Source organism: Callorhinus ursinus, unplaced genomic scaffold (assembly GCF_003265705.2).
Source record: "Callorhinus ursinus isolate GAN/ISIS: 27379988/994484 unplaced genomic scaffold, GSC_fseal_2.0 scaffold25, whole genome shotgun sequence".
NCBI classification, from domain to species: Eukaryota; Metazoa; Chordata; class Mammalia; order Carnivora; family Otariidae; genus Callorhinus; species Callorhinus ursinus.
The window spans coordinates 7,190,171-7,202,919 of record NW_027397087.1 but is presented as its reverse complement, the minus strand read 5'-3'; the positions used below and the strand labels follow the sequence as shown (position 1 = coordinate 7,202,919).

General features: G+C 43.5%; 1 protein-coding gene across 7 annotated transcripts in view; it reads right to left on the bottom strand.

Annotated features, from left to right (window-relative positions):
* The window catches only part of EIF2AK4 (eukaryotic translation initiation factor 2 alpha kinase 4), a 105,611-nt gene that overhangs the window by 45,496 nt on the left and 47,366 nt on the right, over positions 1-12,749 (bottom strand). For all 7 annotated transcript variants that reach the window (XM_025883823.2, XM_073876794.1, XM_073876792.1 and 4 more), the window contains 5 exons: positions 8,699-8,805; positions 7,803-7,960; positions 4,374-4,822; positions 3,809-3,872; positions 1,332-1,415 (listed from right to left, as the gene is read on the bottom strand). In XM_025883823.2, the coding sequence (XP_025739608.1) occupies positions 1,332-1,415; positions 3,809-3,872; positions 4,374-4,822; positions 7,803-7,960; positions 8,699-8,805 (862 nt within the window). The remainder of the gene's footprint in view (positions 1-1,331; positions 1,416-3,808; positions 3,873-4,373; positions 4,823-7,802; positions 7,961-8,698; positions 8,806-12,749) is intronic.

Sequence of the window (12,749 nt, the reverse complement as noted above, 5' to 3'; positions counted from 1 at the left end):
AAAACATGTGCCATGGATTTTAAGTAGTTAAAGGCAAGGCTTAATTTTTTTGAGAAAAGAAACCAATAGTATTTGGAAAATTGGGGGGAATAGGCATTATCACAGCACCCCAACATAACCATTTTAATTTTTATTATTCATTAAAAAATAAGACTTGTTTAAAATTTTATCATAAATAATTTATTTTTCAAATAATGAAAAAACTGAGAATTAACTAAAATTTTATTTCTTTTACGTGATTGTTTCCAAACCCAAATTTCCAAGAAAGGCTAATTAAAAATCTAATGATGTCAACGGCCTTTCTCATTTGTACTTTGAATTAACGACACTGACCTTCAAGTCTAGAGCAAAACATTATAAATATCCAAACATCCAGGACAAGCCTCTTTCTCACCCCTTCTTAAATATTAATGTATCAGAAAACAATGCAGTATCATTTACATCTTCAGTCAGCACGTAGCCTTTGATTTATGAAACTGGCCTATGGGTTTCAAACCAGTGCCAGAGTTGAGATTTCTCATGAAGAAGGATTTCACTGGTTTTAAAGAGACGACCATCCCCTCATGCTCTGAATAACCACCTCCAGACTCTGATTCATCCTCGAGCCCTCACGAGGGCCGGTGACTCCCAGACTGTGATCCTACCACACCTCCAGACACACCTCCCCTATGTCCTTCTGACTCCTAACTGTCTAGAGACTGAATGCACGGAGTACAGACTTAACAGTTAGTGGTTTAGAGGACAGATGCTTTATCCTGTGTGTGAGTGGCACCTCAGAGATGTTTATATTACGGAATAATTAAAAGCAGCCACCTAATTAGTCTCTTTTGAAACACTACACTTGTCTGAGACTTCGCTTCTGGCACATACTACTGTGTCTGACACTTAAAAGATCTGCCTACTTACCGATAGGACTGCAAATACTCTTAAGGCCCCATGGCCCTATTCACTTAGGGGAGAGGCAGAGTGTTCTTAAAGATGTGATTTCTTTCACTCTTCACAAGTCATTGAGATAGGCAGACGCGCACAGAATGCAAAAAGAAACTTGCCTGACAGCTGTGACTGGGGGGCCCAGGATGAGAACTTACACAGCCTGAGTCCAGAGCCCATTTAACCACTGCCCTATGCCATCTCCTGCTACAGTGCAGAAAACACGAGTTCAAGGTTAGGGGGCAGGGCCTCCGTGCTGCAATCCTCTCTGGTCAATTCATCTTTGGCAGGGCCGGTGATCCTCCTCTGCCCAGTGTCTTGCTCTAGCCTCCTGCGACATCCCCACCAGCGACCACCAGGAGATGCTGTGTCACCGAGCCGCACGCACGCCAGGGCCTCACCTGGATGTACAGGTAGTGCCTGGCTTCGACGGCCGCCGATGGCTCACTTTCATGGCAACTGCTCTTCCCACTGCAGTCTTCATCCTAATCCAAGAGGAGTGCGGGAGAACTCATAAATGGAAGCTGAAATGGGACACGACCATCACCATCCTCAAGTCCTTTGTGCCTGTCCGCCACACACCCAGACATCCTGTCACCTCAGAGGGGAGGTCTGAGCAGAACGCAGCCACTGTCCTTTAGATGCTTCCAGCATTTAAAAGGCAATTGCACTATTACCTGAATCTACTGTATAGTTTACAGGTATGTCACTATATAGCATAACGATAGGGGAAAATACGAAATAGGTAGGTATTACAGTTGTGCGATCTACAGAAAGATTCCAAGTCAAGGGCGCCTGGGTGGCTCAGTTGGTTAAGTGACTGCCTTCGGCTCAGGTCATGATCCTGGAGTCCCAGAATCTCCTGCATCGGGCTCCCTGCTCAGCGGGGAGTCTGCTTCTCCCTCTGACCCTCCCCCCTCTCATGCTCTCTCTCTCTCTCTCATTCTCTCAAATAAATAAATAAAATCTTTAAAAAAAAAAAGATTCCAAGTCAAGTCCATTCTTTCTTACCATGGATATCTTTCTATGGGTAAGAAAGGAAAAATGTGTACAGGCTAATTTCAGACTTAATGGAGTATCTTTCTTTGATGGTAGCCTTACTTTGGAAACAGAAGATGAGAGATCCATCTTTAGCTAAATCAACTTAAATATGATGATATTACCAAAAGGCACACCGCCCTCTGGGTTGCACCACTGAGGGAAAAGCACTCAGCTGCCACTTAACTGTGACTGATCTTCTGGAATGCTTTTCCACACAGCTAGTCTATTCTTCCCCTACGCTCATTTTCTTACTCTTGTCCCCCCCCCTTTTTTTTAAATTTTTTTTGGGACTCCTGGGTGGCTCAGTTGGTTGAGCGTCTGCCTTCGACTCAGGTCATGATCCCAGGGTCCTGCGATCGAGCCCCGCATCGGGCTCCCTGCTCAGTAGGGAGTCTGCTCCTCTCTCTGCCTGCGGCTCCCCCTGCTCGGCTCTCTGACAAATAAATAAAATCTTTTTTAAAAATGAAGTTCTTTCATTCTTCTCATAAATGTTTTTAAGTATTTCCCCTCAACACCACCACCTGGGGAAAAAGGACTGGCTGAGGAAAAAGCATTAGGCAGCATTTGATGGTTTCTGATTTACAGTTTGTTTATGGAAGCATTTCTCAACATTTTTCCTTTAGCAAAGGAAAAAAAAAAGCTCCTCTGTTCTGCAAACAATCAAGTTCTACTGCTGAATCATTTACATACCCTGGGGATTATCTGTAGAAGACTTAATCTCTTGGAGGCTTCTACTCATCAATTAGAATGCCCGTGGGATGCTGCCCTTAACTGAGCAAAACCAGGATTATAAATTTGGTGCTCCCATAATAATTAAATGCATAACTAATGCTAAAATCAAAGCAGTTGGTTATAATTTGTAATTTTTTTAAAGATTTTATTCATTTATGTGAGAGAGAGAGAGAGAGAGAGCATGAGCAGGGTGAGGGGCAGAGGGAGAAGCAGACTCCCTGCTGAGCAGGGAGCCCAAAGTGGGACTCGATCCCGGGACTCCAGTATCCTGACCTGAGCCGAAGGCAGATGCTTAACTGCTTGTAATTCTGTTTTTATTTCTGGAAATACAGTCATGGCACTCAACCCCCTCTCATGGAAGTTTCCTCTACACCCACGACGGACACTCCTAGTTGTCAGTGCCACGCACCAGCATTCAGGGGCTCTGCTGGTCTGGGCAGAGGAAGATGCAGAACTGAGTGAGTGGGGTCCAAGGCCTGGAACAGTGTTTTTCAAACTTTTCAGACCATGGTCCACATGAAGAAATGTATTTTATATCACACTCAGTTCACATACTCACGTGAGACATGGTGTACAAACAGGTTACCTTTCCTAGTGTGATGCATGGTCTCCACTCTTCCCTCGGCACTAAACTAGTTGGTTGTGGCCCTGAAAACTGATTTCATAGCCTGTTACAGGATCATGACTCAGTGCTAAAACACTGTTCTAGATGATGGTTTATGAGAATAAATAATCTGGATTAATTGGTCATGGAGGCCAACATAACTCTACAATAAGGCTGTTTAATTACTTAAATCTATCCCTCTCCCCAACCACATCAAGTTCCCCCAAATCTTCTGGCAGATGGTTTTCATTTAAAGGAACAAAACAAAAACCAGCATGTCAATTTACTCCTCTCTTCTAAAAGCAGGTATGTTCGGTTAGGGGGACAAATTTAGGCCCCTAAATAAACAGAGGCGTACCATATATATTACATAATCGTGTTTCTCTATCTGCCTATCAGAGTGAGGCTTGACTGTTCCACCTGGGGCTTATAACACCAAACACTTGTCTTCTTACAAGCCCACCCCTGATAAAACGGTGTAATTTCTATTTATATATTTACCTGATTCTGACTCTTACTGTTCTCATCTTCAAAGATGATATCACTGTCAGAATCTGAAGCAGGTCTTAAAAAGAGAAACGGAGAAATTCTAAAGAAATTAAATTCCCTATTATAATTCCATAGCTAAGAGTTAAGATCAACTGTATCCAACTGGATAGGATGAAATCAAACGAGGAAAGTCAAGACAGATCTGGGTGGCTTCTGAGATGCACAAACTTTAGGATCATAACTCGACTTTTTAGAACGGCAGTTGGCCCTATGTCAGGATTCCAGGTTAGTTTTTAAATGTACCAGAGTTGGAAGCCCTTATGCAAAAGAATGCTCTTTAAAAACTTTCTATCAATGGTACTAAGATGATGAGGTATTGAAAGGAATTTCTATTTTTCCTGTCTTCAGGGCTTGGATTTTGGAGATCTTTTGAAGACTATAGGGAATAAACCCTTTGGACTGAATCTGGTTCCTCTCTCAACACACAATGCTGTAGGTCAACATGATGATAGCCTGGGTTTCTAACCGAATCCCCTCTCCCGGGGCGTGGGCCTGGCGCCCCCGCCGATGCTCTTACAGGAAGGGCTGGGGGAAGACGCCCTCGTGCTCATCGTCGTCGTCGTCATCCTCGTCGCTGCTGGAGCCCGGGCCGGCGGCAGGGAAGCGGGCGCTGGCTGAGCGCTCGCCCGACGTGCTCCACTCCACGGAGCTGAGGATGGGCGGCGGCGCGGCGGCCTCCAAGCTGCCCGGGCCGTCGGGGCCACTGTTGTGCGCCGGCGGCTGGGACGAAGCTCGCCCATCCCGTGCCTGGGGCCGTGAGTCCGAGTCTGAGTCCAGGGGCAGCATCCCCGGGCCCACCGGCCGCTCATATCTCTCGATCCAGGCGTTGTAGTAGCGCACGATGTTCTCATGGTGCAGGCGCGACAGCAGCGTCACCTCGCCCTTGATCCTGCGGAAATGCCTGCTGGCCGGGTTGATGGGGATGCGCTTCACCGCATAGCAGCAGCCGTCCAGCTTGTTCTGTACCTGCCGCGGGGAGGGGAAGGGGAAGGAAGCCGGTGCCCGTCAGCCACTGGGAGCCTCGCAGATCAGCATTTGTAGCCCGTCACCCCATGCCCTCCCAAGGGGAGCCCGCAGTTCTCAGGGAGAAGCAACAGCTACAGTCGAGAGCCACACAGTTTGACCTCTTAAACTGGATAAAGTCTTGACTGTCGAAATCTGTAGGAAACATCTCACCCCAAACGACACCTATATTTAGTTTAACAAGAGACCTGGAGAAAACATGACCTCCATTTTAATCATTAATTTTACCAACAATTACATTCCCGCTTTTCCAATATCACATCTGATATCTCAATTCTAAGAAATTATTATTTTAATGCTGTTTAAAAAACACTCATTATTTCTGGGGCACCTGGGTGGTACAGTTCCTTAAGTGAGGTCTCTTGGTTTCGGCTCAGGGCATGATCTCAGGGTTATGAGATCCAGCCCTGTATCAGCTCCGTGCTCAGCAGGGAGTCTACTTGAGATTCTCTCTCCCTCTCCTTCTGCCCCTCTTGCTCATACTCACGGTCTCTCCCCCATATCAAATAAATAAATCTTAAAAAAAAATACTAATTATTTTCTAAAGTCAATATGAGGTTTCAGAATTTTAGTTTCTCCCCAGGCTTTTTTTTTTTTTTTTTACACTTCAAGTCACTGAACACAAATTTAAACTCCAAAAATGTTAATCTGAATACAACTTCTAATTCCGGACTTATCAAGCAGTGTAAACTTGGGCAAATGATTTAATTTCCTTGAAACTCCATTTTCTCATCTGCATATACGCCACTCCCCTCACCTCAGAGGTGACTGACTCTAAGGATGAAATGCGTGAGGTGAGTAAAGCACTTATGACCAAGGCCTCATTGAGCAAGGGGCTCAGTAAAACGAGACTGGTATCAACACAATTACTGCCCACTGATTTTGTTTATACTAAGATGTTTGTTAACTAAGATTTATAATTGATATGTTTTAAGACCAGAATAATGTGATTAAGAACACAATAAAATAAAGACAAGTAAAATACAAGAGAAAGTTTCAAAGTCTCCACAACCTGCACAGAGATGCTTTCTCCTGGGCAGTCACAGGATGCCACTGGGTTGACTGAAGTTAACTTTTACAAAATTCTGCTCACGAGAATATTCCAGACCCAATGTGCAGGTCAACTGAGGTGATGAAAAGGAACAACTCCCATGAGCAGAGGGAGGAATTAGCTGATTATAAAATACAAAATAAAGCATCATTCTGATAGGTTTTGATTAGAATGAAAAAGGACTACTATAAAATTGAGTTTCAGATTACCTTTGTGCGGAAAGTGGCAAAACACCATGCTTTTGAGTAGAACAGATATAGGAATGAATGCTGATTTCTCTCTTACCGCATGTATGTAACCTCATACAAATTATATAACTTCTCTGAAGGTCAGTTCCCTCATCTGAAAAATGGGGATAATACTTATTTCGTAACAATGTCACGAAACTGAAAGACAAGGTTTGTGAGCCACCTGGCATAGAACCTGAAATATGGAACTATGGCCCTGTGTTCTTTTACTGCTATATCATTAATAGAGTAGGAAACCGTGGTTAAGTCTTGGCACTGTCTTCAACCTTGAGTCTCAGAACACATCACGAATGCCTGGAGTCATTGACCGGGGTGTGGAGCTCACTCTACTGCACACTCCCAGGGATTCACTTATTACAGTGGAAAGGTGCCTGAACCATAATGGGGCCAACTGCTCATGAAATGCCAGATCACTGAACAGAATGCCCTACCCTAACCCAGAAAGAGAGATGGAATGTGAGGGCTGTGGCCTCTCAGAGGGAAAAACCACAAGAGAACTTAGGAGCTTAAATTACTAGACGTTTTCATTATATGAGCCTACTCATCATTTTTAAGTACTTGTAAGGAAATGGAGTTTGATAATGTCTCACGTTCAAGATTTGAAAATACAAACAAGTTAAAGGACCTGATCAAAATGACGGCGTGAGTTAAAGGAATAATATATACATTAATCACCCGCTCCCCTGAACAGCACTGGGATTACCCAATCAAGATATCTGCCACAGTAGGTCTATTTAACCACCTAACTATAATGTCTATACTGGCATGAAGAAAGTTGAAAATTTTCTATGATCCTCTAACTTCCTTTCGGAAAACGTAAGATTGTCTTTCTGTCCCTGACTACCACAGAAAAACTTTTTATTTTTTTGGGTTGTTCTAAAAGACCTTCCACAGTAATACCAGTAACCTTTCCTGATAACACTCTCAGAATCCTCAACAGGCGTACATGCCCTCTTGATGGTGGGCCATTTTATTCTGTGAAAGGTAACATGTCTTATATGGATTTAATCAACAATATTAGCCTGGGCCTCCTAAAGTCAAAATACTTAAATTACGCAAGAATAGCTGAAATCTCTTTCGCAAGGGGCAGGTAATCCTAAGTCACCCAACTAGAACAAAAAGCAGAAGAGAAGACCTAAGAACAGCACACCTTCATAATGCACCACTGATTTTCTTTCTCAGTAACAGGTGGAAAATAAAAGCCACTGAGACCATCTGGGGCCACTTCCCAGTGAATTCCACCTCAGCTCTAACCTTGCAGCCCTTTTATCCACAGCACCTCTAAAAGCAAATGGGACAAAAAGGACAATTTTCTTTCTGAACCACAGCACAGCAAAATGGTCTTCACGTAGAGGGCTTGGCTCCACTTGAAGCCCTGGGACAATCATGTGGTTTTCACGCTAATGCACTGCATCACGCAAAGAGGAGGAAATGATGCATTCTTAATGTGTCCACTGTGACTTTAAGTAAAGCCTTTAACTCTGCAAAGGCGACGAGGATCATAGGTTCAAATGGTCATTTTCCTTCTCTCCCCACTCACAAAAAAGAGCTCCCTCAGTCTGCGGAAAGGGAACCGAGAAGGAACTCGGAAGGGCCTGGGCACAGGCACAACTCCATAGCACACCTTGATGACGGCTCCAAAGGCCCCTTTGCCGAGAAGCTGTAACTCTTCAAACTCAATGAAATACCGGGAAAACGGTCTCTGTGTCTCACTGAAGAATGCAGCACTGGGTAGGTGCTTACTAGGAATAACAGTCTCAACATAATCTTGTCCTCCAGAATCTGAGACAAAGCAAAATGGGAGAGGCAAACAAGGCATCAGAAAAAGAGCAAGAGATGCAAAACCCAACAGTAAAGCCGGGGCGGGAAGAAGAGGACCCAACCCGTAGTTTGAACAAGGACCTCTTACCTGGCACGGACCCTTCAGCACTTTTCCTCATCTCATTCTTCTTCAAGTAGGTAGAATATACCCAGGTTATGGGCGGGGCTAAGTCAGACACACACATACACACGGACGCACATGCGCGCACGCACACACACAGACACACACGCGCACACAGACGCACGCATGCGCACACACAGACACACATGCACACACACGCACAGACACACACACACACACACACACGCACACAGTAAAGGAATGACTACTCGCTAGAGCCAGAACCCAACCCTGGTCTCCTGACCCATCCCCAGCTCTACTGAGGTTCCTTAATCTGTTCCTTGAGGAGCAACAGGGAAATCTAGTTCCGTGGCAGTAAGGTGACAGGACAAGAAGGGTACCCGACACTAAGAGAGGCTACCCGAACGGACACTCCAACCATCGAGGCTGGAAAAACCAGGACAGCAAAACAAGTCTGTGCACACAGTACACATGCAATGAATGGATTTATGTGCAGCTCAGCATAAAATAGATAAAATAAATGATCCAGGCAGTCTGTTCCAGCCTTAGGCTTCTGCGTTCTTTCAAAATAATTTATGTCAAACAGGCTTCCAAGAGAAGAGTGGTAACAGACTCACCTTCAGGACTTTGTTCCAATAAAGACATTTTCGGCTGCGGACTGATAAAGCTGTGTTTCAGCAACTGCTGGGCATTCCATCTTTCCTTGTCATCCAAGCAAACACACCTCAGTGAGAGGGCAGAGAGAATCTCAGCAACACAGAAAATGATCACTGATCTCATTAATCCAAGGGTTTATTTTTTTATTTATGGGTCTATTTTAAGGTAAATACACATTAGAGAACTCATGTTGCTTATGGACCCAAATGCACTCTTAAGTGAAAACATGCTAAACACCAGGCTGGGTGTAAGTGGGGAATCAAAAAATACATAGTCTCTGCAGCGCCTGGGTGGCTCAGTCATTATGCGTCTGCCTTCGGCTCAGGTCATGATCCGAGGTTCCTGGGATCGAGCCCCGCACTGGGTTCCCTGCTCCGCAGGAAGCCTGCTTCTCCCTCTCCCACTCCCCCTGCTTGTGTTCCCTCTGTGTCCGTCAAATAAATAAATAAAATATTTTTTTAAAAAGACAAAAAATATATAGTCTCTAGGAAGACTTACCTCATGGAACAATTTTTTTTTACAGGTTTAAGATAGCACAAGTTACGAATTTTCACACCCAATAAATAGTTCAGTGACTTGCCATCCTACACTAAGCTTCTCCAGGGACCAGTGAAAACCAAAGCTTTCCAAAAGAAAAGCAAATCTGATGGCTGATGCAGGGTGGGGCCCCAATACAACAAACTTTGGATGAAGCCTGTTCATGGTATGATGTAACTTGGTAGTTACATCATACCATGTAACTGTGACAAAAGTAGTCTGTGACTTACTTTTAAAAAGTCCCACATTTTATCATATACTTCTTTTCATTCCCATTCCTAGAACCTTGTTTCTAATAAGTATAAGTCATTCTTGTTCTTTAATGAAGACAAGCCATACCTTTAACCCAGTGGTTCTTAAGGTGGGGTCCTTGACCAGGAGCATCAGTACCAGTATGACCTGGGAATTTGTTACAAATTCTATTCTAACCCTGTCCTAGTAAATCAGCAACTCTGGTGGTTTGGGCAGTAATCTGTGCTTTACCCTGCTGTCCAGGTGGTTTCTAAGAACCACTGTTCTAATTAAACTCTTTGACTTTTTTATGACAATGACCCAAGTAGCACCACTTGGTGGCACCTGACCCTAATTACCAACAGTGTATTTAAAAGAACCAACCAACTTTCACTTCTTTGTGGACCCTAAGGAATAGCAGGGAGGACATCAGGAGAAGGAAGGGAAAAATGAAGGGGGGGAATTGGAGGGGGAGACGAGCCATGAGAGACTATAGACTCCGAGAAACAAACTGAGGGTTCTAGAGGGGAGGGGGTGGGGGGGATGGGTTAGCCTGGTGATGGGTATTAAGGAGGGCACGTTCTGCGTGGAGCACTGGGTGTTATACACAAACAATGAATCATGGAACACTACATCAAAAACTAATGATGTAGTGTATGGTGACTAACATAACATAAAAAAACAACAACAACCATTATTGTGAATTCTGTACTTACCACATGTAGCTATAAAGTGGTGACAGTAACTACCTTAAATTAGGGTAACATTTTATTTTTTTATGTCAGCACTAAAATGCAAAGCACTCCTAATTTCATACCTTGAAAAGGACAAGCTCACAATAAAAGCATTTCTGTAAGATACTGGTTTTTTCCCCCTAAATTCAAGATTAATTTTAATTACATGAGTAAAAAAAAGTACAAATATTAAAACATTACTGATTATGATAAAGTCTTTGACTAAATCCCCATCTCTCTCCAATTCCTCTCCTCTCCTTTAGTGTCTGTCATTCCAGACTTTTGTTCTATGCATTTAACACAATCGTATAAAAGATAGTTTTGTTTTGTGGATATATTGTGGATATATATATATATATTTTATGACATCATCTTATATTATCCTCAACTTGCTTTTTTCATTTGCTCATGTAAAAGGTTCTATACACAATTCCACTGGTGGAGGGCTGTGTGTGTGGGGGGGCACCAAGCAATTCTCGAATGCCAGCTGGGTGGGTAGTCTACAATTCAACTCAATTCTGACACTACCTACCTGGAGATAGCATCAGATCCCACAGGTTGAGGGCTCATTCCTTTAAGACTGCCCCCAACCCCTTGCAGATCCCAATCGCAACCTTGCTTTCAACCAACCAGCTAGAGACCTGAGATTCCAACAACCCCCTCCTTGGGTTCAAATGGTCTGCTAGAGCACTTCACAGAACTCAAAGGAACTTTTTTTTTTTACTAGATTACCAGTTTCATATGAAAGGATATAGCTCAGGAACAGCCACCTGTTCCTGCAGAGAAATGTGTTCACCAACCGGAAGCTCTCCAAACTCCATCCTTTTGGGTTTTTATGGAGGCTTCGTTATATAGGCATGACTGATTAATTCATCGGCTACTGGCGGACTGGAAGTTCCAGCTCCTCTCTATTCATGGGTCTCATGTCAGCTCTCTGGGCAACCAGCCCTGATCCTCAGGTGAGTTCCAAAACTCACCTCATTAACATAACAAGAGGGAATGGTTTTAAGAGCTTGTGCTTGCCAGGCACATGACAAAGCATCATTAAGTCTGTGTCTCAGTTAGGTCAACTGCAAAAACGTAAGAATAGCATATAGAGGGCGCCTGGGTGGCTCAGTTGGTTAAGCGACGGTCTTCGGCTCAGGTCATGACCCTGGAGTCCCAGAATGGAGTCCCGCATCGGGCTCCCTGCTCAGCGGGGAGTCTGCTTCTCCCTCTGACCCTCCCCCCTCTCATGTGCTCTCTCTCTCATTCTCTCTCTCAAATAAATAAAATAAAATAAAAAAAAGAATAGCATATAGAGAACAAACTGAGGGGTGATTGGGGGGTGTGGGGGATGGGCTAAATGGGTGATGGGTATTAAGGAGGGCACTTGTGACGACCACCGGGTGTTATATGTTAAGTAATGAATGACTAAATTTTATACTCTAAGCCAATACTACACTATACGTTAACTAACTGGAATTTAAATAAAAACTTAAAAAGAAAAAAGAAGGCATTGAGATTTTTATTGGCCTCAAGTTTCCAAGCCAAAAAAAAAAAAAAAAAAAGAGCTCTGTGCTTGAAACAGCAGTGAAGACCAAATATACTTCTCAGTATAAATCACAGTATTACACACCATGTTGTCTTAGAGATCTTTCCAAGCCCAGTACTTCAAGATCTCTTTGAGCTTACCAGAACTTATTCACATTATATACACATTCTCCTATTGTTGATCATTTAGATTATTTCCAGTTTTTCACTTGTACAAAAAAAATGCTGCAATGAACATCCGTATACACTTCCTGCTGGGTTTCTCAAGTCCACTGTCACCATAACTCAACTGTGACAGTAATCAAGAAAATTTTAAAACCTACCAAGAATGAATTGTATCTTTAAGAGATTTTATAAGCCACCAGGGTCTCAGTTAAAAAGATGAAATTTTCCGAGCCAATCATTTTGGCACCAGAGTAGCTCTAAGCAGCAGAGGCAAATGCTACATCCAGTAGCATCCAGCTCTGAAAAGGGATAAAATGCCCCGGAACTTCCCCGTTAGATGCACTCTTCTCTCTATGGAGGATGCCGGTTACACCTAACGCTGCCTCAGTGTAGGCCCCTTTATAGGTGTGAGTGAGCTCACTTAATCCTCACAGCCACCTCGGGAGGTAGGCAGTGCTCTTATTATTAAATCATTAAATTAAATTATTAAATCAAAATGATCCATTTTACAAGGAGAAACCTCAAGGTAGAGAGTTTCAGTACTCAGTGAGGAAGGAGTAAAGGTGGGACCTGGGTCCAGCCGTTTGGCTCCAGGCTGGGCTCTTTCCTATCAGAGACTGATATGGAGCAAAATCTTTCTCCAGAGCATATTCACTAACAAGTAAAAAGACAACTACAAATGAAATGTTATGCTTCTGTTCTTGGTGAATGATTTTCTTTCTTTTTTTTAACTGAGGCTGGACGGCAAAGGAAGTAAAATAATACTGTGTGGGCTCCTCCTTCACCAAGTCGTCCATCAAACCAATCTAGG